Source organism: Athene cunicularia (genome assembly GCF_003259725.1).
Source record: "Athene cunicularia isolate RWA chromosome 8 unlocalized genomic scaffold, athCun1 chr8_part1, whole genome shotgun sequence".
Lineage (NCBI taxonomy): Eukaryota > Metazoa > Chordata > Aves > Strigiformes > Strigidae > Athene > Athene cunicularia.
In genome coordinates this window covers 12,798,347-12,823,045 of record NW_020799109.1, presented here as the reverse complement: position 1 = coordinate 12,823,045, position 24,699 = coordinate 12,798,347, and the positions used below count along the sequence as shown (strand labels likewise).

Genomic DNA, 24,699 nt, shown 5'->3' with positions numbered 1-24,699 from the left:
AATTTCATTTATTCATTTCAATGACATTTTTAGTAGACTACAGCTTCATGCAGATTAGTCAGACATCAAAAACCACATATTAGCTGAGGTGAAGCTGTAATGACTGCGGTTGTCTAACAGTGTCAATCCAAACTTTAGATTAATATAATTTGCTAGCTCTAAATGACAGAGATATAATATAGATCTCATATATCTCCAAAGTAATAAATAATTAGTGAGCAGAACTGAGTACAATAGCAGGTTGAGCACACCGCCAAATTTTGGATCTTGATTCAGGAGTCAGTGAATAGAATGATCCATCTTTCTGCCTCGAATGATAAAACAGCTTTCTCACAACCTAACACATAGCACCATCTGGCACAAACAGAGGAAACGAAGAACTTCTGGAAGAGAAGCACAAAAGCAATTTAGTTTCTTGAGAATTGTTCCAAGATATTAACAAAAATCCTTCAGAAACAGCCATCTGACTGCGAACGTGGTTCAGTGAACCTGTGTCCTGTAGACATGCTCGTATAGCTAATAATCTCGATAAAATGTTGTTGAATTCAACTGAACTGTTTGTTTGGGTATGGGATGGGTATTGTCAGAGTTAGGACAGCGTGTGTGGAAAGTCTACTGAACTGGCTGGGTTTCAGAAGATTATCTCATGTCTCCCAATGGGAATTTTAGAAGCTCAGAATACATCTCAGCAAAGCTCAGCAGGCTCTTTCTGGTAGTTATTTATAAGAGGAGTGACTACAAACACCACGTTAAGCTGTGCTTTGAGTGGTATCAGCACATGCATTACTGGCTGTTCGCTGGGGCTCAACGTCCTCCATGTGCAGTGGGACAGGAGGGGTCTGACCACAGCGTCAGCCCCCAGGGGGATGTGGAGCTGTGCCACCAGAGGCACTATGCCGATGTACAGCGCTGAGTGCTTAGCCTGAGATGCTTGTGGTATAAACACAAATGGAGTCTGCAGTCTTGATGGCATTATACACTTTCACTGATATTAGCACAGATTTATTCTATCATTGCTTTTTGAAAGTGACTTTTAATGCAGACTGTTTTCTAAATGATCCTTAAAAGACACTCCTTTCTTCCTCATCACCTTCACCTAAGGCAATAACATCCAGTAGCATTGATCTATTTGCTGCTAGTTTTCATTAATTTTACCCTCCCTAAGGGTGGTGCAGCTTTGGTGCCAGCTAATTAAAACCTATTTAGGGCTGTTCAGTGTACTTTATCAGACCAGAATTAGCTCTGCTGCTTTAATGAAGACTACAGTTTTCTCTATTATTACCAATTAAATGTTGTTATATCATATTGCACTTTATTTCTAATGCACAGCAAAGATATAGATGGCTTTAGAACCATTTACCTGGATTGAGGTACATACAAAGATGCCACATTTAGTAATTACCTAATGTTTCTTCAAACCCTTTCACTTGACTCAATACATATACCAAAACATTAGTGAAGTACTGGAAGAAGCTGCCAGCTTTATGCTCCCTCTAGGGAAGTACCAAGTAAAATGCATTAATGAAAAATTGTGAATGTCTGGTAATGAATATTATTTATGTACAACAATTATTCAAAGTGGATGAACATTCACTGCCTTGAACTCAAATGCTTTACTAATGAAGACTCCCAGAAAGAACATATGTCCCCCAGATTCATAACACCATATGCAAGGTTAATTCTCCAGTGTGGATAGCCTGTATCAGAGAGTATTTTGTACTGCTGTAGAATTAAAATAAACAAACGTCTTTGTTAGAAGTTAGTTGTTTAGAAGCAATTTTTGTTTCTACCGTGAACCAGTAACAAATCATTTGTCAATACCAAAGCTATGGGTTTTGAACCTTTGCTCAGTGAAGTCAGGGATGAAGCTCCCACATCAGTGGTGCAGGACCAGAGCTTTTCTGCAGTAGTGACTGTAGCACATACCTGTTAGCTGCTTCTCATAACAACTTTTAAAACTTGAGCACCACTAGGGTGAAACTCCTGAAAATCCACTAATCACCTAAAAAGATGGTACATCAAAGAGTAGAAATAGAAAGCTCATTAAAGGCTTGACAGACTAGAAATCTGTTGCAATCTTACTATGCATTAGTAGCATACACTGTACATAAGGACAGTATTTTAGGATTAAACTAAAATAGATGTGGTTACAATCCACTGAGTACATTTTAAAATATGAGTTGAACTTGGTTTCCTTCCAGAATTTTTGCTGGGAACATGCTGAAACAGACCTCTGTTCAGTCTAATATTGCAAGAGTTGATGTTTCTCTGAGGAACTGAAGGAATATTTGGCTGAAGAACCCGATTCTGTCTCAGCCTCATAACAGTCTGGCACAACACGTGAAACTATTTTCATCACCTACAAATCCCTTGTGCTCTCCCTTTCCTTCCTCCACAAATGCCACATACCTCTAACAGCCTCGTGACCCTCCCTAGAAACAGCAGTGTGGTCCTGCGAATTGAAGATGTTACAGAAAATGAAACAGTTTCCAAACTGAGGTCCCCTGATTAGTAGGGAACTGCAGGATGTTTTCTTGTGATATAGAAGGTGTTGGCTGATGACACGTCGACCGTTTCCCTTGCTTCTGTCTGACAAGTGCACTAAATGATGTTAAAAACACCACTTAGTATTTGATGTGGAAAAGTAGGACTAAAATTGAAAGTTGCAGTAGATACAAGGATGTTATCATATTGCCACTGTGAGAAGTGGTGAGGGTTTTTTCAGTCTTAAAGGGAGGCATCTGCAAACCCAATGTGATGTGGGTTAGAGACAGGCTCTTTACAATTTGTTTGCAATGTGAAAATTTCAGTTTTAACAGTTTAAGGAGAAAGAAATTGGCCCACTTTGACATTAGGCTGCTTAAGAACTTTGTTCATTGGACAATAGAAGTTCAATCTGCCTTTGACATGAAAAGAAGAATTTGTGTTAATTGTGTAATAATAAAATCTTGTAACGTGTTGATCTGCTGAAGAGGAATAGATCAGGCTGGAGATGAGGGTACTCTGACATTGGATGATGATATTTTTTGATACAGTATACTAAGGTCTGGTGTCACAGTAAGGATTCTGATAAAGTATTGCAAAGTCACTGTAACCTGACTGACTTAACATGGAAAAGTCATAAATAAATTTATGTTTAGCAATGCAATAATGTACCCATGTTCATATTTAGCTTGATTAATATGTAAACTGGATTGCTTGGATTATGAGAGGTCATTTTTGAAGAACAGGTCTTGTGTATTTTCTCTATTACCCTCTGTTCATCAGCTAGTTCAGTTAAACTAAAAAAGCCACGATAACCCCGACACCTTTATGACATATAGGAGCTCCCTCTGATTCCAGAATTGCAGCAGCAACGTGCACACATGGTAAACAAGCCGAGGGGCAAGTTCTTCCCTGTGTTTCAATAATTTTTAAAAAAGGAAAAATCAACTCTAACCAAGTTTTGAGAGTTTAATAACAAAGTGAATCAAGGATGTTTAAGAGAACAAGTGCTTCTACTTCAAAAGCTAAGTCAAAAGTTCGGACTAATTTAAACTGTGAATATCTGTATTTTTAATTTAGTCAGAATAGCTACAGTTCTTCACAGCTGCAAATTCATGATTTGTAAATTCAAAAATTAATACTAAGGCACAGCAGTGATCTGGAAACTCCTTCCTAGCTAGCTCCAGTGTTCATGCGTGACAGGTGTTCTTTCACACCAAAACACAGATGATCAGAATTTTTGCATCTCAGTTACAAAATCCTGCAATTTGTGCTCTTAATTCCACAAATCCAATTTCTGCTCTGAACATGCTAGCCAGAACAGTGGCCCTCACACTGTCATCTCCTTTCTGTCCTCACTCAAGCAACATAAACACACGTTCTCAGGCATGGAAAATAGAATTTCATCATAATTCTGGTAAAAACCTAAATTTATTACAGTATCACTGATAATCCATTTTCACCGAGAAATAGAAATAATGCATAACCCTGAGGTTTGCGTTTGAAGAAAAGCTACAGTGACTCTTAAAGGAGAAGAAAAGACAACATCCAGAGTTATCCTGAGGTTGTGAATTTGGAAATGTTGTTTGTGTAGGATTATCCTCTTCAAATAAAATGCCAATTTAATCAATAGTAAATTGAGCTGAAAACAACACACAGCTTTGAAAACGTTTCAGGAAGACATCCAATATTTTTGGGACTCGAGCCAAAAGAAATGGAAAGAACAGAAGGTAGCGTAGGTGGGGTAAATGGGGCCTAGCTGCTGCCTCATCAAGTGCTTATAACAGTCAAAACCATATAACAATCCATTAAAAACCTATCTGGGGACTCATTTAGAAGCTGGCATCCGGCATGGACTTCTCTCATGTATCTTTTGTCAAACATTATAATTGTTCTTGACATTTAGATCTTACCGGTCTTTTCCTGTCTCCTTCTTAAATACTGCATCACAGTAACTCATGCGCTTTTCTGTTGTCACATAGATTTTGGCAGTTGGGTAGCTGTCAACAGTTTTCTTCAGCATGTTGTATACAATGCCATTTCCATCCTTCCTCATATTTCGAAAAGGTCCCCAGATCACGTAAACAGTGTTGTTAGTTTCTTTGAAAAAGTACTCAGAATTCTTGAGTAGGAGAGGCACGCTTGTGTGAGAGACCACTCTTACGGTTGTCCTCTTCCCAACATCCTCCTCATAGCCCTTTGTGGGAGCATTGTTCATCCTCCATATGCAGGAAGACTTGTCTATCTCGGCTCCCACCTTCTGGCCAGCCATCTGTCCCGAGTTTGAAACAATGGCACAGAGGTCACAGTCAAGTTGTAGAGGCTGGAAGAAAGAAAACCAAAATATATGGCAAGTCTTTCTCTGTAAAACATGAAGACTGAAAATTCAGTTAAAAGAAAGATGGGCACAGTCCGACAAATTGATTGCAATGCTTCTCTTTAAAAACAACTAACAATCCCCATGTGGTAGAGCTGGAAGAAAACCCTACCACTGCAAAGCTCGGAATGCAATCCTTTTTAGTGAAATAGGCAGTTCTAATCTTTTCCTTTGTTCTCTACCTTGCAAAGTCAACTAGAAAAATAATAAATATTTTTTTTCCTCTAAATGTTGCTCTTTCCACTAGAAAACAATGAAAGAAAGAAGCAGCAGAAAGCAATATTTAGATCAATGCTGCCTTCTAACAAGGTGGTGTCAGCAATAGGAAAAAAGTACAGAAGAAGTAATGCTGGAAATTTAACTATACACTGTTTATGTGTCTGAATTAATAGTTCCCAAATTTGTGATAGAAGTCAACCATGAGCTATAACTCTAAAAATCAGTGCAGTAGTATGAAAATCCTGCAGTTGGAAAGGAGATGTAGACAGAGGAATACGTTGTTCTCTCCTGAGTACGGTTATGACCCATGAAAAATGAGAGGCAGATGGACTGGTGACACGTGAACTTAATCCTGGGCAAACTGAAGTCAAAGACAGTATTTCCTGAGCACATTCTAGGGTATTATTTCTCCAGTATGAATTGAAAATAGGAACAGTTATCTGTCTAACAGAGATACAGGAACCTATCTGATGTTCTGTTTGTCAGACTATAAATAGTAAACACTTTTTGGTTCTTTTGTACCAACAGACTAAAAGGAAATTCCCTGTATTTAAGTTGGATTGTATGTGAAGTTTCATTAGAAATCTAAACCAAATGAAAACTAGATCCAACAAAAAAAACTACAGAAGACAGTTTAGGCCACAGATTATCTACAATTTTTTGTATGGTCACAGACTTGATTTTCTGTTATGCTCCCAGTTGGGAGCCAGTGACTTCAGTATAACGTTTGTTAGGAATAATTTCCTTCGTGTTCTTCAGCATTAGCCCGAAAGGATGCTAGGTGCTTTTCTCATCAGACTTGCAGTTATTTCCCTTCAAAATCACATCTCATTTAGCTGGTGTGGATGAATATCCTGGCTACATTTGACCACTATAACCTTAGGACATGGTGGCTGACAAAACATCAAATTTCTTTGATAACAGCTATAATATCTCATCTCTGGGTGACAAACGCTGTAGTGAGCTAAGCTGCATCCTGTGAGACTTCCGCAATAAATCTCACAATTGCAAAGGTTGGATTTCTCTATGTGAGGGGTTCATGAAAACAATCTTTCCTCTTTTTATCAGGACTTAAAGATGCCTGACTGCATGCAAAAGCATTGGCAATGTTTCCTTTGCAGAACACCATGTATTTTTTTATAGCTGTTGTAGTTTTAGAGAGCTGTCCTGCATAGTGCTCTGACAGCAGGGATGAAATCCCAGGAGATGCAGCTGAACACAACAGTCTTTCTGTTTACCGCTTAGTTAGAGAAATCCTCTCTAAGATACATTATGAGGACATGGCTGGGTGACCTAAACAAATCCATAAGCATAACTCATATCCTAACATGAAGTGAATTGTTAAAGTCCCAGAAGATTAATTTATACTTTCACGGTGAACTTTCAAACTAACAAATGCTGAATATGAAACTACTAGATAGGAAAAGCCAATCTGGTCAGGAATCTGGTCCCATTTAAATCTGTCTCAACCTTGGTGGGGTTTTTTTGTTGTGGGGTTGTTGTATTGTTTTTTTCTCAGAATATTTTTCCTTCACCATTAAAATGGAGCTGCTCTCTTAAATTTGGAATTGTTTGATTTTCTGACCTTAGTTAGAAATGCATTGCACATTTTCTATTCACTGAGTGTAACTGTTCTGCTCGAATAAACTGAGTACACTCACTCCTGCAATTGTGTCCCCTGGTTTTCTAGCTCTTTTTGTTGTGATTCATTTATCTTGCTCCAATTTATAAAGTGCTTTCATAATATTGAATGCCTGCAATAGGTCAACATATAATCTGCTCTTCTTCAATAGAGGCAGAGGCTTAACCCCTCCCAGCCCTATCTCAGAATAAATATTTTTTACAATGGAGAGAAATATTACATGTCCTAATATTCATATTTCCCAACAGAGATCCCAGAGGGAGTTGATACTGACTGACCTGTGACAAACATTCCACTGACTCCAGAGTCATCCATTGACTTCAGTCACTTTTTGCATCATATCTTCCTCAATGTATGAGAAAACACACATGAATAGTCATTTGTTGAACTGCCATAAGGAGGCAGGCTTGAGGCGTTGGTTTATAAGTGTCACAGACAAAAGGGGCAGTTTCAGTAATCCACATACAACAGCTTTCTCACTTTCCTTATTTAACATGACATTCCTGTTTGTTATTACGCCCTAGCTCAGGTATGGCTGTCCCATCACTTTAAGACTCAAAAGCTGCTCAAACGTAGCTCCTCTGTCAGGTGGCTTCCACAGGAGCTATTCAGGCACAGGGATTTGGATACTGGAGGAGCCAGAACTGGGAAGCACCTGGGTAGGGTAGCTGTGACTGCTACTTATGTTACTGAACTAGGACACAGCTGACCCTATGAACCTGGAGGAGTTGGGGTGACGTGCTGTTGCTCCCTCTCACCCCATACTCTGGAGTCCTACATCCCTCACATCCTTTTCCCATATGCAGATTTTTGTCTGCAAGGTTGCTCACGATAGCCCTAACCTGTAAGGGAAACTATCATTTTTCCATTTAACTTACTGTATTGTTTATATTAAGGATGAACAGAAGCAGAGAGACAATTCTTACACACAGAAACGTGAATACAGAGAGATGAAAACTGAAGAATTAGAGAAAATGTATCTTCTTGGTGATCTGTTTTGCAATTAACAGTAACTGTTTACAGGTGTAATCACATCACAAACACCAGGATAGCAATCAAACACTAACTCAGCAGCAGCCGCCTTATCAGAAAAAACAAAAATGGGTCTGGCAGACAGTCCAGGCTGCCCTCTCATCTGTAGGGATGGTCCAGCAGCAATGAGATTGATACAGATTGGCAGGACCATACAGAAACCTGTGCTGTTACTGTTTATGGTTTCTGGACCAATGTTCTGGGTTTGGTTGGGATAGAGTTAATTTTCTCCTTAGTAGCTGGTACAATGCTGTGTTTTAGATATAGAATGAATATAACATTGACAGCAACAACTAAAACATCAGTGTGTTAAGTAGTGTTTACCCTTAATCAAGGATTTTTCAGTTTCCCATGCTCTGCCAGAAATTAGGTGCACAGAAAGCCAGGAGGGAGAATGGCCAGGACAGCTGACATGAACAAGCCAAAAGGATATTCCATACCAGAGAATGTCATGCTCAGTATATAAACTGGGAGGAGTTGGCTGGGAAGGTGAGACTGCTGCTCAGTCTTTGGTCAGTAGGTGGTAAGCAATTGCACTGTGCATCGCTTGTTTTTCTTTGGTTTTATTTCTTTCTCTTTTTTCATCTTTATTATTATTAGTAGTAGTAGTTATTTCAATTATTAAACTGTTCTTATCTCAACCCACAAAGTCTACTTTTCTTTTTTTCTGATTCACCTCCCCATTCCACTGGGGCTGGGGGGAGGAGTGAGTGAGCAGCTGTGTGGTGCTTAGTTGCCAGCTGGGGTTAAACCACGACAACCAAGAATGTCAGTTATAGGTTTACCTGTACCTTTCACAAGATCTTCTTTCACTTGCATTGTAGATATATGAGCTAAAGGAAAAAACATAGAGAATCATTCACCTTTTCTTCTCTTTTCATGTATTTAGACACGTATTTCACCTCTACACACCATGGGGGCTGAGCTATTATTGCTTCTAGAAAACGATTCATTTTGTCGCTGACCAGAAGGATGTGGAATTTCTCAGCAGAGCAGCTGGGCATGATTCTGACAAATTGTCCCATCTTCTTCCTGAGTGATACATTGTAACTGTTGAGGAGCACTTATATTTTAATCAGTAAAGAAAATGAAATGTCTGACCTTTCCATTTCCTGTGCAAGCTTACAGACAATAGAAAAGATAATTAAAACTGTGAATTAGAACTTGCAAAACAGTGCCGTTTCTCTAGCAAAGAGAAATAGCTGTGTAATAAAGGTCACTTATCAAACAGTTCTAGTTATTAAATCTTTGCATTTAGCACTGAAGTGGCTTCACAGAATCAAAGGTCAAATCATTAAATAACAAAACCAGCCAGAATTAGAAAAGGTCACAAGCAAATCTAACTAGAAGTAGGTCACAAAACATGATTCTCTTCCACAGAGGATTTCAATATTTGGAAAATTGGTTACTTTCCAATTTGAAACAACTCCCCCACCATTTCAAATGTCTCCACTAAGAGACTGAAACTCCAGCTACAGGACCATTTGCAAGGGTGGGTTTCCCAGTGACACAGATCCTGGATGGCCAAGTTTCCCAACCACAGACCTGCGGGTCTGCTGAAGACCCAAGCGATCTCAGTGATCTCAGGCCAGGTCTCTTAACCTATTGGCCAAAACTTCAGCACAAGTCCGTGGAACCTAACAAAACAATGTCTTGACAGACCAGTCGCATGCCAAGCTCCCACCTTAGCAGAGACTGCCAGATTCACTCTTCAGTTGGACCAAATCTATCCCAGGACCTATACAGATGTAATTTATACTAATGAAAAGCTGAATTTCTCTTGCGACTTCTTAGCATTATAGACTGGTGGTGCGCTGGAGAGCTCACTCCAACCACCAACTCTGCTTCACTCTGTGAATCCCACAACTAATCATACAGATAGTTAAGAAATTCAGATTAAAGTTTCCCAATTGTTACTCTGACAATATGATTGTAATTTTGTAAATTGGATGCAATGCCCATTCACTACATAATGAGGCAATTATTAGCAGCTCGCCACATATTAATTTGCTCCTTTAATGTTGAAACAAATGAGATCTTTTCTTATAATCATCCTATTTGAGTGAATTCTAACAAAGCCGATTGAACAAAGCTCCAGAGAGACATTCTTTATTTCAATGCCATTTATTCTTCTACTCTTCTTGGCTGTCTTTAGAGTTTTAGAGGATACAACATTTATAATGATGCCAGTAGGGAATAGATTTTGCCTTTATTCTTCTTGATGTTCATTTGAGGTCTTTGAAATGAAAGGTACAAGAGAGGCATTAACCGTCTGGCATTGTTTTTATTGCTTTCCTCTACTTTACAAGCAAAAAATGTATTTTAATTTTTCCTGTGTTTCAGTGATGATTAACCAGTTTTATCTACACTTACTCATTTTCTTCAGACCTCTGACTGGGAGGAAAGACTTGCTAGGCTTCTGGAAGACAAAATTCAGCACATTTAAAGAAAAGAAAGATAGTGCTGGTGTGTTCACCCAGCAAGAGCTATCAATTTAATACAGCACTCAGAAGCACTGTATATAAATCACATTATATAGCTAACATCAAGCAATAAAACCAAAAATGATAAAAACAACACAGGTCTGATTACCCTGAGTTTGTGGTTGTTCCCCCTTCCCTCCTGTGGTAGTGCTGTGGTTTTTAAATCTTCAGCAGTTGATTTTGGTCCCAGCCCTTAGCATCACTTCCCAGCACACATCTTTGTCTTCATAAAATTTAATGTTAAGATTTCATAAAGATTTTAATATTTTGACATTATTTTGAAATAAGTCCTTTGTCAAGATGCATCCCATTTCCAAATAAATAGACTATGATCTGCCTCTTCATAAGATTGTTCCTGAGACTCGAGTGCCTGGAATATTTATTCTTTAGGTGACTGTCACAGATACGTACATACACACTAGCAGGAAGTTTTTATTTAAATTGAATGGATTGGAAGGGAATGCATAGGAGCCACATAATAAGACTAATCTTGCAGTAAGAGACTGAATAAATAACCATCACTGAAATTCTTTCTATATACACTGACCTAGTTGTTACAGAACTGCTATTTGATTTGCAGCTCATGTTACAGCACCTCAAAATGGTTGTATTAGCCCTTTGCTTGAACAAGTTCCTTGTGGATTCCTGATGTTAGTGGTAAAGAGACAGAAAAGGGAAGGAAGCTCGGACTTTGGGCAGGGGTTGAAACTTGCATGCCAGCATCCTCAGAACCATCTAAACTTTCATTCAGCAGGTGTATTTTTGAAACATTTTAGTTTACTTTCTCACAGAAAGGAAAAAAAAAAACCCACAAACCCAAACCTTCCGAACACGAACCACAGTGCAAAGTGATGCAGTGTCATCTTTCTCACTTTCAAGACAGCTCCAGTTACTCCATGCCAGCTCATACTGTTTTCAAGATAGAGCAAATGCTCACCAGAATGTTGTTGATTTTGCTGCTGCTATTGGGAACAATATAGGCAGATTTAGAACAAGGCAAGAATCAGGTACATTTCATGATACTGAGAACTGAAAAGTAAATAAATGCCTCAAATATATTTGAGAAAACTCTGAGTAGCAAGAGTCAAGTATATGACCTATAAAGAAGAAAACCAGGTCTTTCTATGTATTGTCCTCTATTCTAATGTAAAGCTAAAATTGAAAAGTCAAAGATAGTACCCCTTTTGACAAATCCCATAAAATAAAATCCAAACAAAATCAGGTCCAGATCAAAATATTTTAACTTTCTATTATTTAAAAATATTATGCAAATAGCTTTCTAAAACCGAATTTAAATGTTCCTTCAGTTGAACATTTTCCTGCACTATGAAAAACGATGGTAGTTCACATTAACAGAACAGTCCCTTTCCTTTTTTCCTTTTTTTTCCTGATTTCCAGCTGAAACTTCATTGAAACAGACACCTTTTAAATAGGCCTACACTAGTAGTTTCTTCTGGAATAATAAACTATTGAAAGAATTCTGATAGCTCTATTTGTAAAAGAGACTTAAAAATACAAAGGCGGTGGAGAGTAAACAGAGAACAGGACAAATGGTTCTGTCTCTACATGGAGGGTTTAATGAAGGAAAGAAGCCGCCCGATTCAGTGTTTCAAGCACAACAGACAGACGCAGCCGAGGCAGAGAGCACTGGAGGACTGATGGTCAACAGCCCTGCAGGACTTTGAGTACTGAGAGAATGGCAGGTGAAAAAGTTTTGCCCTAAGGCATTGCCTGGAGGATATGTGAGGACCTGACCTGGGCATGCAGCTCTCGGTTGGTAGAAGCTGCATTTCAGTTTGCATCTCCGGTGGTTGGTAAATTCTCCTCTCCCAAGGTAGAATGGCAGAAGGGACGTGTTCTTATTAACATGAATGAATATGTCACAAAACGGGGAAGGAAATAAATTGGAAGCAGGATACCAAAAGAGAAAAGAAGACAGAAAAGATTTCACAAAAGAACTGAAACAGGCTATGAAAAGGTAGAATATCATTTAGTGTTTAAAAGAGAAACATGTGAGGGGAAAGAGAATTTGAGAGAAAGTCAAATACTGATATATAGACAGTAATATAAACCATAATGTTTGGGAATGAAATCTAGCAAAAGAGAAGAAAAACACCTAAAGATATTTGTTAAGGTATAAACTAACTGTTGTGAAGAAAGCTTTATCAGACATGTCAATCTAATAACTCAGCATTAGGCAGAGAGAATAGCTTTTTTTCCTTTAAACTGCAACTGCCCAAGCAGAAAACTGATGGGAACAGATACATTCAGTGCAGCATAGAGCACTACAGCTTGTAGGTAACCAGAAACCCTGACATCTGTAGACATACAGACATCTACAGTTCCAGATCCACATAATTAACACCTCTGAAGGGAAGAGGGGGCAGGGAGGAGAAAAGCAGAATCTTCCTGGCATATATAATATCAGGATAAAAATACAAGTCTGACCAAGAACACATGTGGAAATGTTCATGTCTAACACAGTTGAGGATCGAATGCCTAATTGTTATGGGAGGGAGGCAAATTCCATCAGGCACACGCTATACCACAAGTTCACAAGGTAGGCACTAAAATAACATTCACTCTAACAAACAGGCTATGAGAAAATTAATTTTACAGTTGTTCAAAACTGAAAACCAAACGAACTACATTAGTTCTAGAGTACTCTTAACTTCATCCCAGTGGCTTAGCTGATGATCATAAATAACCAGAATGTTTGTGACACTCCATCTATCATTTGCAAATGTACAGCCTTTGAAACATCACGTCTTTGTAACAGTTCAAAAGCCAGGAATCCTTCCAACCAAATGCTGCTTGCTGAATGCTGAATCCAACGAAGTCATTTATCTTCACATCCACCACACTGTTCACTGACCCTCATTAGCACTTGATGACTCTTGAATTTTGTGCACAAAAGTTACTGGAGTAACAATTTAAGCCAGGCACTATCCATCAAATTTCATAAACAATTCCAAACACAACACAATCAGCAGATCTTAACTCTGACACCCCTTTTGTCAGTGTACTACAAAACTCTATTTGCAAGTCTGTTGGCTATCAGCAAAAAAATGTCATCACTTGATCCAACAAGTTATTGGTATCATAATATTTAGGTTTACCTTATCTCCTGCAATTCTCTGTTTACATTGCATTTCTTTTCTGGGTTTTGTATGTAGGAAGATAAAATTTGTTTCTACTCTACACAGGCATATTTGCTTGGCAAACCATACAAAACACAAGGAGGTAAAATGTCACTTACAACTCAAGAAGACATAAAAGGGGGACACGTACTATTAGCACACAGACTGAAGAGTGAATGAATCACAGTACAAAAAGACAAAAACAATTTCTCACATCCAATACTGTGTATGGCAGTAGAGCAGAGGTAACGTGTAACACATAAACCTTCCTCACAGTGTTGACTTCAGAATAACATCCTTGAAAGCAACCAAGGCCAAAAGGACTCTGTCCACAAAAGCTGTTTTAACTTTGCAAATAATAATATGTATCTGTGCAAAAAAATTAATGAGAATTTTTCACTATGAAGTTGCCTACTATAAGACTATGTCTAAGGAATTCTTTGTCACATGTGCAAAATATTGGTTACTCTGTAACCGCTGACTTTAATTTGTATTTATTATAAATACCCACAGATGGCGGTAAAGTATATAATGTATACAGCAGATTTGTTCCAAGTTTGCTTTCTCTAATAACCTCCTATTATCAGCACTCACCATTAATCATGGGCCATTATCTAGGAACTTATTTGGCTGAATCACAGATGCAGGAATGCCTGTTAGGCCTCTAATCTAAGTACATTTGAAAAAATTACACTCACAAATAAATTATGGGACTTCTAATATGAAGTTTACATCTTATTTCAGGTCAATTTATTTGGGATCTGATATGGGGAAATTATATTCAGGTAAGCAGCAAAAACTGTCAGAAAAACTACCTTGTGTTTCCCCCCCTTTTTTTTCCAATGAAAATCCACCTAACAGGCTGGAAGCCTAACCTCTAATTTATTTTGGTTCCATGCTGTCTAGACCTATTATTTAATTTTGTCTCTCTTGGTGGTCTATCTGTCAAATTATTTGTATGCATGGAAGGAAAGTGATAAGCTAAAATGCTAATTATCCATTTTTCTGAAATTAAAAAAAAAAAAAAATCCATGCCAGGAATAACAATAAGGTTTATTACAATAGCATTAAAACCAGTGGCATTTTTCATTTGACAAAATAAGCCTTAAGAAGCTTTCTGAGTCCTGTGTTTTTAATTGCAGGACGCCTTATCTAAAAGAGAATACATACTTGCTTCTGGCCACATTCATTTCTTTTTTCCTCATTGGCATATTGGGAATATTTACTGTACCACTTTGTGACTGTCAGCTTTACAAATCTTTAAAATCTTCTGTAAAAATGTCATTTCAGGTTAAAACTTCACTTACAAGGTCCTAGTCCAAAATTAAATTGTTTTAAGTATCCTTTATTTTAAGATATTTAAATCATTTTAGTTGCACTAAGATACAAGATTAAATCACCATTTTCCAGATATCTGAACTTTCAAACACTATGGCACGGGGCACTCAGAAATTTAAACTGGATTGAAGAGTTCTGCTTAAATAATTAGGAAGATTTATTTTAAGGTGGTTTAAGTCATTAATGGAAGTTGTTGAAGCATAGCTGAATATTTTAAAACTCTGAATTAAAAGGTCTGATTCAAATGAAATAAAAGTACATGTACTCTCTTCTGATTGCTTTTACATCATTTCCTCAGTGTGCATGTCCACTAAACAAATTTTAATTAGTGCAGGTTTCATTGCAGGCACTAGATTGTACCATGGACTAACACTACCTGCAATAATTTGTAAGCATTCTCAGTAGGAACTACTGGGTTAAATGATTTTTAAAGAATTCAAAGGTCATTCTGTACCAGTTCTCCTTCCTCACAGAGCTTGATGGTGTCGCTTCTGCTACTACCATGGCCCACATCAGTCCAATTTCCCCCTCACTTAAGAGCCTTTGCTAAAGAAAAGCCCCTGAGCACAGTGGTCTCTGCCAAATCTCACTGAAGTCAGCGGGGCCGCGTACAGGTCTGCGCGTGATCTCTGTAGAGCTCAGAACAAGGCCAAGGCCTGAGCAGGCACTGAATAACACACACACACACTGAGGTGGTATGTTATGAGGTGAAGCATATTAGAAGTAATTGCAAAACAAAATCTTATTAAAAAAATGAAAATAATAAACCCTATCAATCTTTTCTTCACTGTATAGCCGGGCCTGACAATGATACAGTTGCAAAACATAAACAACACTACCTCAAAAACGGGCAGTTATAATCATACAGCTCTTCTACCTATAATTTACATTTTTAAGAGAGGAATTGATTTTGAGTCCTTCACACACCTTAAGGAGAAAAATACCACTGTAATGTAGCTATACGCTGACTTTCCAGGAAAATCTATGGCACGTTCATAGTCTCCATTACAGCCAAAAGCAAAACTCCCACTGAAGATCACTGGAACCATGACTTAATCTCTGAATTTTGGAAAGAGAAATTTAGATTCTCAGTTCATAGATGGAAAAGCGTTCCATCAGTAAAGAGATTCAGCTCAGCAGCAAGAGAAACAGCAAGGAAACTTCTCATAGGACATGTCCAGCTTGGGGTGAGAATCCATGCAGGGCCAGACTCAACAAGACATACCCTACTCCGAAAAATAAATTTAGACATGGGACTATAAAATGAAATAACTCAGAAAAAATGTTCTAGGCATAATATTTGCCTGGACTCAGTAGAAGCCTCTCAGCTATGATTCTGCTTCAACCTGTGAAAAGGATGCAGGGTATTTTCTTGATGCAAGCTACCTACTCACAAAGTCAGGTTACTCTTCCTTCTTTGAATGAGAGCACGCATCCTGATGTTCTGTGCTATATGGACTTACCTGGTGACTAGTGAAACTATTTCCCCTCTAAGTCTTTTTCTGGGATGGAAACCTAGGAGGCCATGTTAGCTTCCTGCTCTTTCTGGCATCAAATGGGTTAAGACAGAGTCTACCTTTCAGTCCTGCTTGTGAGTGCACAGGGTTTCTTTAGGTTGTTGGTTGTTGGGTTCTTTTTAAACATGTTGACTTTAATGAAGCTTTTGATTCCTTGTTTCCAAGGACTGTAATGACAGCAGGATCTTTATTGTCTGACAACTTGAAAAGCAATCTTAAAGGTCAGCACCAAAGCTCATCAGCTGCTCTGTAACTCCAACTGATACACCAATGACTACTGTAGTTCTAACAGAACAGGTTCTCGGGGACAGCGATAAGGAGGGAAACCTGGCGCTCTCCAATGGTATGTACCTGCTGACTGCTTTGGCTTGCTGGCACTATGAATATGGCGAAATACATGTCAACTAATGGCCTAGCAAGGGAAGAGATAATGGAAGACTGACAACTGCCTTCTACAGCAGGTTATGCCTCTCTTCTCCTCTTCCCAGAACAATGCTGCTCTGTGCTACAGGCTCTGTTGGACCTCCAGCTATCAATAGCTCACAACCACCATGACAGACTGAAATGTCCTATGACTGTGTCAAAGCCTGCTTGTGTCTGTCCAAATCTCCAAGACAAGCTGCTGCATAGTGTGAATTGGTCTGGGGAATGTCACCCAGGGAAGTGGGAGTGTACTGAAGGATGCACCCCCCCACTTCTTTGAGGTTGCATTGTTGGACTCCTTAGACAAGACAAGCCTCAAAGGGGCAGACATATACTGAGCTGGCCCCATGGTGTAGCCATTTGTGGCTCTATTTTGTAGGCCAGACACCAGGCCTGCATTGCTAATGAACTGATAAGAAGCAAACTGGGTTTTTGCCCAGTAGTAGAATGCAACAAAACCTGTGGAACCAGAGAAAAAAACCTAAAGGTGAGCAGATATGCTAATTAGCAGATATGATAAACATAAAAAGGCAACAGAAACTTTGATCTGTGTGCATCCACCATTGAAGCCAGATCCATGCCCACCCACCACTGAAGACTGAGGACCAAGGGGATGCCATGGGATCCACGGTGGATCCCACGGCGTCCCCTTGCAGCCCTATCCCACATCCTTGCTTTATTTCTCTCTTTTCCTTCCATTGTGTCCTGTCGCTATCCCTCTTCACTTTTTAAATAATAAACTACTGTTTTGAGTATACAGCATTTGACCTCGTTTGTCTTAATCTCGCTCTTGGGATCATATTGAAACTTTCCCTGACGTTGGATCAGGACAACCACACATTGGGAACTGGAGAGGCTAAGTTCCACCTCACTGCCACAAAAAAGGTCTGAGGGACTACAGTATGCAGCTAAGTAAAAAACCAAAAATAAAATATTCCACTGAAGTAATCAACTAATTATAAAATAATCATCCAAAAGAAATGCCCACCCAGGTTACAGCTGATGTTGAGAGAAAAGCCCAGAGGACAGCAATGAACCTTGGCTTGCATAGAAACAGCATTTCTTCATTTCCATTAACAGTATATACTGGAAAACATTTCTATAGTCATGTAAGTTCTATGTTCTCTTGTCTGCTTAGTGACTTTAAAAAAAGCATATATATATATATATATATATATATATATATGTGTTAACAAAACTAAAAGCAGCAAGAGATAGATACGGAGTTTAAATTAAGTATTAATTCCCTTATAAGCAAATATTTACAAAGCAAATGTGAAAGCTTTGGCATCTCCTCTCTCTGAATCATACAACTGAGAATTATAGATACAGTGTGAAGAAAAATGTGTGTGTGTCTGTCTGTGTTCAGCTACTCCATCATACGTGGTCTCAGACATGCACAGTGTTCCTTATGGCTAAAAAGGAACAACGGAGATGAGCTAATGAAGGAATACTGATGGGCTACATCTGTCCCAGAAAAAAACAATCTCTTTTTTTCAGGGAATGCACCTTTGTAACAGAGGGCAATTAAGCTTTGGAGCAGGTGCCCAGAAGATTCTAGAGGTTTTCAAAGCCTGACGAGATACAGACCTGACCTAACTTTGGTGTTAGTCCTATTTATAGATGATGTTGGACAGGATGGATTCCAGAGGTTCATTGCAACCTATTCTTTTCAATAATTCTATAATTCTATCACTTTAAGAGCCAAGGGGAAGTTGAATGAATTTTAATAAAGACGACAACACACATTTTTAATAGTGAAGACTATTCATCACTGAGGGAAATAAACCCACCCCCCCCCCAAAAAAAAAAAAAAAAAAAAAACAAACCCCACAACAAAAGATTGAAAGTTGAATAATTAGTGAAAAAGTATTCTCTTTTTCCCTGTCTCTTCTTGGTTCTTTCTACTGCCTGTCACACACAAAATCACGTACAAAATACAGCAGATGAGAGAAACATTCCTAAAATGAAATGGGATAAGTTTTGATATCACAATCCCACACAGAAGCTACACCAAATAAATCTTATTCCTGATCAAACATTATTAGGCACAGTTACAAGACTGGAATCCAGATTGACCTAAGATCATAACCACCAGTGCACTCCAGCTGGTGTGGCACAGGGTACGGGCAGGCAACCCAGTGCCATTTCCTTCCTGACATATGTGAACCAGGTCCAGGACTGCTAAACTGGCTGTTTCAAACAGCTTGGGTTCATTACTTCATGGGCTATTTGTAGTGACTGTAAATTTTAGTTGAGTCCTCATCATAGGTCTTCTTTTTAAGGTTTGTTAGCAATGAATATGAGGTGATATATACCACATCATGCCTGGGAACCGATACTGTGAGTTCTTGTTACTACTTTTAGCTCTACTAACAGTGGTGCCTCAGCCAGTAACGGAACATGGCCAAGATGCAGAAGTGGTAGCTCTAATGGACTCCGGGGTTAGGAGAGGAGTAAAAAGAAGGAAGAAACCCCACTCATCCAGAATGAATAAATCTGTTCTGAAACAGAAGTCAAGACTGCTGTCATGTACTAGTGACCACTGAGCAGTAAGCTGTAGCTTCACAGGCTGGGACAGGAGAAGAAGAGGTATGTTTCAAGAAATCAAATGCACATTGCATTCTAGAAAAATGGAAAAAACTCCCATACAATCAGACCTGCAAAGCTCCAACTATAACACAGCAGAATTATAGCGGCTACAAAATGTAGGATGATGAAGATCAATTCTGAAAAAGTATATCACAAGTGAATACTGTACTTATCCCCTCCCCTTGGAATAACCCCACTGTAGCAGCAAAACCATTGTTAGTTCTGTCACAAGATCCTTGCAAAAATCCTGCAGACCCTGTTTTTCAAAAGAGCAATAATGAAAAAATAAAGTCCTGTGGTGCTTTTCCTCTATCAGCCCTGTTTATGAATTCATAGCACAGCATGAAGGTTATTAAAATCCCATATGTGAGAACCACACACAGCACAAGGAGATATGAATTGGCATTCCACAGAGATAATGCTATCTAATGGGCAAAACAAGTAGCATGGTTTCATTCTTATTCAGAGTACATTTGGAAAGGGCAAAGCATCTGGCTGCTGCTCATGGATAGCTGACCAGACACAAACCATTTCTTCTTACCTGTTGATTAATAAGTTAAATGTAAAGAGCATGGCTGTTATCTTGCTAGGCCTTGATTCTCCCAGGACACCCTTTTACCCACAAAACATTTGACATGGGGTGGATTAAATGCTATTTGGGCAACCCAGATACAGTAACTATTAAACACATTGCTGTTCCACATACACACATTTCAAATCAAAATGTAATTAACTGTGGAGATAAACAATACATTTCACAAATTACTTCCAGAGTTCTGCTCTCTAATAATTTAATTATTTTCCAAAAGTATTCATTTATTTCCCACTTTATTGTTGAAACAAAACAGTTAACGCTGTGCTTTATTTTGCTGCCAGGAATGTTTTGATCCCAAGTAGCACAGAGTTATTTTGAACATTATCAGCTGCTGGAAAAACTTCAAGAAAAAAAAAATCCAACTGTTTTGGAAAAAAGGTTTATGAAAAAAAAAAAGTAACAATGCATAGACATGCACAAAAAGTTTCCCCAGTTTACAAATACTCTGAAACTTTTCTTAAAGACAAAGCAATCCCCAGTCCATAATTCTAAAAACCTTGAGTCAAATTTAATGTCTAAAACATACTCAAGGACAATGGTCAAAGATTTGCAAGGCTGTTTTTCTGTCCTGTATGATCAATCAGCAGTTGCAGTGAGACCACAGGTGTCTGATGGTAGTCACCTCTAATGACTCAGATGGAAAACACTCCAAACTTGGAAAAGCAGGATCTGCCATGAAGTAACATGAGACAAAACCATCTTCTTGCAGGATTAAAATCCATGTGTTTGCTTGGTGCTCTGCTATGTGGCTGAGGAAGGGTTTCCTTCTCATCCATATCTCTATGATCTCACACTGCTCTCTCAGTCTCCCCTGCTTGAACAATCACTGCTGAAATTCAGAACCGGGATGATGCTGTGAAGTTTGTGTTCAGATATGAACTTTCTGTAATTTCAGGAGTGTTCAGACTCAAGATTCTCATTTATACCAAATTATACACTCTGAGCTGCATCTTCCAATCTTGTCACTATGTGATAGGCCCCATCACAATATTACACCATCTGTTTCAGCTGTTGGATACTACTTACATGCTACAATCAACATCACTGTCAGAAATTATAATATGTATCAATATTTTACAGAGTCAAAGGAGGGAAGACAGTGAAAAGAAATTAAGTTTCATAACTAAAATGAAAAATCCTTTCCCCCTAATGACTCCTGCCTTCTAAACTGTCTTTCTTTATGCATGAGACAATTTGACTTGGGATTTTCTACCTGACTAGGATTAGCTACATACTTTGGAACAGGAGCCCCACAATGAGAAATACATAAAACATAACAATAATTTTCTGTAGCATGCCTTTCCAAATAGAGACAGTTAACCTTACTATCACTCTCACAACTAAAGCTACAGTCAGGTATTTAATTCCACAACGAAGAGCTCTTTGGCTTGTATTCAGCATGCAAACACGAGACTACTGGCTAAATATTTCAGGATCTTTGTTAGCAGCCAGTTCCTTCTGTTGGTGGATGCTTTTGGAGTATTTTTGTTGGGTTGTTTGCATTTTGGGTTGTTTTTTTTTCAAAGAGTGGGCAATAACAGACTACAGGCAAGAGCTGGATAACATTTTTGTTTGCTCTTGACTGCCAAGATGAGCGTTGTAGATGCCTCCATGATCTTATGAGCATTGCCTCATCATCTCACAAATGCTGATATATCTAAAGCCAATCTGAAAAGAAATTTAAGTGATCTTTATGTAACAAATCAAAAAACGCAAACCCTTATGACACCCACTACCTAGCAGACGTTCAGACTTAGACTTGCAAGGTGTCTTCTGTTTTAGACTGAAATGTTTCCTTGGTAGCTGAAGTTTCACATGACACCCAGGATCTTCCTGTGGCACCAGTCTGAATCCTCCATCCCAGTGACATCCAGGAATGAGACTGTGTTGTAAAAGAACTGAATCCAGCAAATGAAATCAGAGAAGTGCTGTCAGAGTAAAAATTGACCATTTGTCCTTATTTTTCATTTCCTATCCAGCTAACTTGCACAATAAACTTCCTTGTTATGCTGAGATACTTCATTTTCTTCAGAATCTTTAGAATTCTTAAATAAAAAAACCTTCTGATTGTGGTGAACATTTATTTTTAATTCATCAGTTTGTTTTAAATGCCTTCTGATACTGCTTTATTTGGAGGGATGGGGTTTTTTTGGTAGAACAGATTATGACTGTTCTGAGCCTCTGATGTGGGTACTGATTAGTACTTAGAGCACTGTCTGAAGAGTAACAGCTGACATATGCAGACACAGGAGACCTACTGATACTGGAGCTCAGGAACACAGTTCCATGGGCATTTCCAAGCCTTACAGAAGCATTCAAGATGCAAAGTGGACTTCTTGCCAGACGGCATGATAAATGAGACATCTAGTTTGACCTTAGTGTCAAAGGAAACCATATTTCTATCTGCAAATATGTCAACCTGAATTTTAGTCTTGCTGCATTTTTTATGTGGACACCAGAACTTCACTGCTCAACACAGAAACTTATGTACACTTGCACCTTTAGGACATCCTTCTTTATTTCATTATTTTTACTATTCCCACCTTATACCAGACTGCATGTTTTTGTTACCATTAAGTATTCTGTGGTTTCTCCAGTGACAACTCATTGGCTATGATACAGGGGAATTCAGAGCCCAAATGCTGGGGCTTTGTATTCTTACAAAATAGTCAGGAACACATAGCTAAGTCTTCAACTGTCTTGAAGGGAGAAAAAAAGAGGTGAAAGAAACTACTCCTAATCCTGGCTGCAGATAAGAATGGTCCAGCTTCACCTGGAAATTGGAACAGCTCAACAGAAACTTAATTTCTGAAGATTTCTGGTAGGGAAACCAATTAGTGACAGCTATCTGGAAAGCTTGGCCTAGGAATACGCATTTACTCCATAAGGATATAAAAAATTTATTGCCTGAACATGAAATGAAAAGGCTGATGGTAGTATTTTTTTTTCAGATTCATGAAGGAATAATTTGCAGGTTTGAAAAGGCACAGGTACAGTGTAATTGCATTGTACAACGAGAGCCCCTGCACTCTGGAGGAGGTGGAAGGTTAGGTCACTTTCCAGGACAGAGCAAACAACCTTTTCTAAAGAAGTGGACAAAGAAACATGTTCTTCAGGGTTGGGGAGACTTTCTATATGCCATTACCTTCAGGTTTGAGTTCAGCTCTGAGGATACTCTGTCTCTGTACAATACTTTTGGGTGATCCAACAGCAAGTCATGTCAGTTTAAGGTTCCGATGCTGCAAAATACTTAAGGTCAGCTGTTCTTTTTCATATATTGTTGGATTATTTTTGCTTTAATCACAAGCTCACAGTTTTGTTCTTTGCTGAAAATAAGAACCCATCCTTGTATTTTTTTCACTACTACCATTACAAAACACGAAGAAAATAACTCCATTTTACTTTTGCCTGGGATCTTCAAAAGAAGTCTCACTGCATCTCTAACAAATCAGAATAAAAAAACAAAAACAGGAGAAAAACTGACTTTTGTTCTTCTGACCTTGGGAAATAAAAATTCACTAGAGCTTCCCTTCATCTTCCCACTCCATTTCTGCCAAGTCACAGAACAAAATAAATATCCAACAAAAAAAAAAATCTTCTATCAGTCTTTTGAATACTTTCGGGACAGAAATCACTTAGAAGTGATGTGTCAGGGTACCTTGTCTGTTTCTTCTTCTCCCTTTCTCAGTCTAAGAATGGTATTGAAAAAGCAAAAGCACTTATAAGTGCTGTTTGGGGCATAAAATCCCCTGCCATCCATCTCTCACTAGGACAAATTTTGAAAAGAAAAGCACTTAGACATCTTTTTTTTTTGTCTCCATCTACATTATTCCCTTTCTCGGATGTGTTTTGAAATAAAAATAGAAATGAAATGCTATTTTCACTGTTTTGATGTTCAAATGAGGCATGTCTCTTCTAATTTCTTCCTTTAGCATTTGCTCTGTAACAAATATCAGTTTTGGTGTATATTTCATTCCTTTTCTCTCTCTTTTTAATCTCAACATTCCCCTCCCAATTCAAGTAATGAGATTATGATGCCATAATCTTACTCTGAGCATGACCTTTGATTTCTGTGGATTTCTATTAAAAAAAACCCAAAAAACCCAATATATATTTTGCTGGCCAGATGACAGCAATATAAACATTTAGCTAATTTAATTGATGCATTAACTTTCTAAAGTGGGGCAACCTTCACTAACAACAGCAGTCATCTCCTCAGCTACAAGTCACAAAAGTGTGCTCAGGCAGAAAAATCATCAATACAGTTTTTAATAACTAAAAAAGCAAACATAATCCTGAGACATACATAAAGGGTTTTGAAATCATCTTTTCACTCTATTCAGCAGCGATGATAGTAAAGTCAGTCTGGGCATTTGACTTCAGCACAGATTTGGATCAGCTATGAAAGGCTGTAAAAAGCAAAAAGAATTATCCATGCCCTAGAAAACTTAACCAGCAATGGAAGAACTGGGTTAGTGCAGAGAAGAGTAAATGGAGAAGATGTGATAAATGTTTCCAAATATGTAAAACATTCTGCAAAGGATTCTCCATGTCTGTTTTACGTGAGCTGGGTGGTAGAAAGAGAGATTTGGGTTAGAATCTTTAAGCAGCCTTCTAGCAAGTGATACACTAAAACATAGTTAGAAACAATCTTGCCAGAGGCACAATTACAAACTAGATAACTCCTGACGTCCTTTCTTACCCTATTTTCTGTGATTCAGTGAGTTTTAGTAGGCTGATATACATATAGCACTTCACAATTTAGCCTTCTTGGGAGACACTAAAGAAAGAAGGTGATACTCTATGCTGTGTAGTAGCAGTCTCTAGCTCAGCACTGTGCTCTGCACTACATGGAAC

At 38.4% G+C, this 24,699-nt stretch overlaps 1 protein-coding gene across 2 annotated transcripts in view; it reads right to left on the bottom strand.

The window, feature by feature from the left end:
- The window catches only part of ST6GALNAC3 (ST6 N-acetylgalactosaminide alpha-2,6-sialyltransferase 3), a 220,453-nt gene that overhangs the window by 66,132 nt on the left and 129,622 nt on the right, over positions 1 to 24,699 (bottom strand). For both annotated transcript variants that reach the window (XM_026854445.1, XM_026854447.1), the window contains exon 3: positions 4,398 to 4,807. In XM_026854445.1, the coding sequence (XP_026710246.1) occupies positions 4,398 to 4,807 (410 nt within the window). The remainder of the gene's footprint in view (positions 1 to 4,397; positions 4,808 to 24,699) is intronic.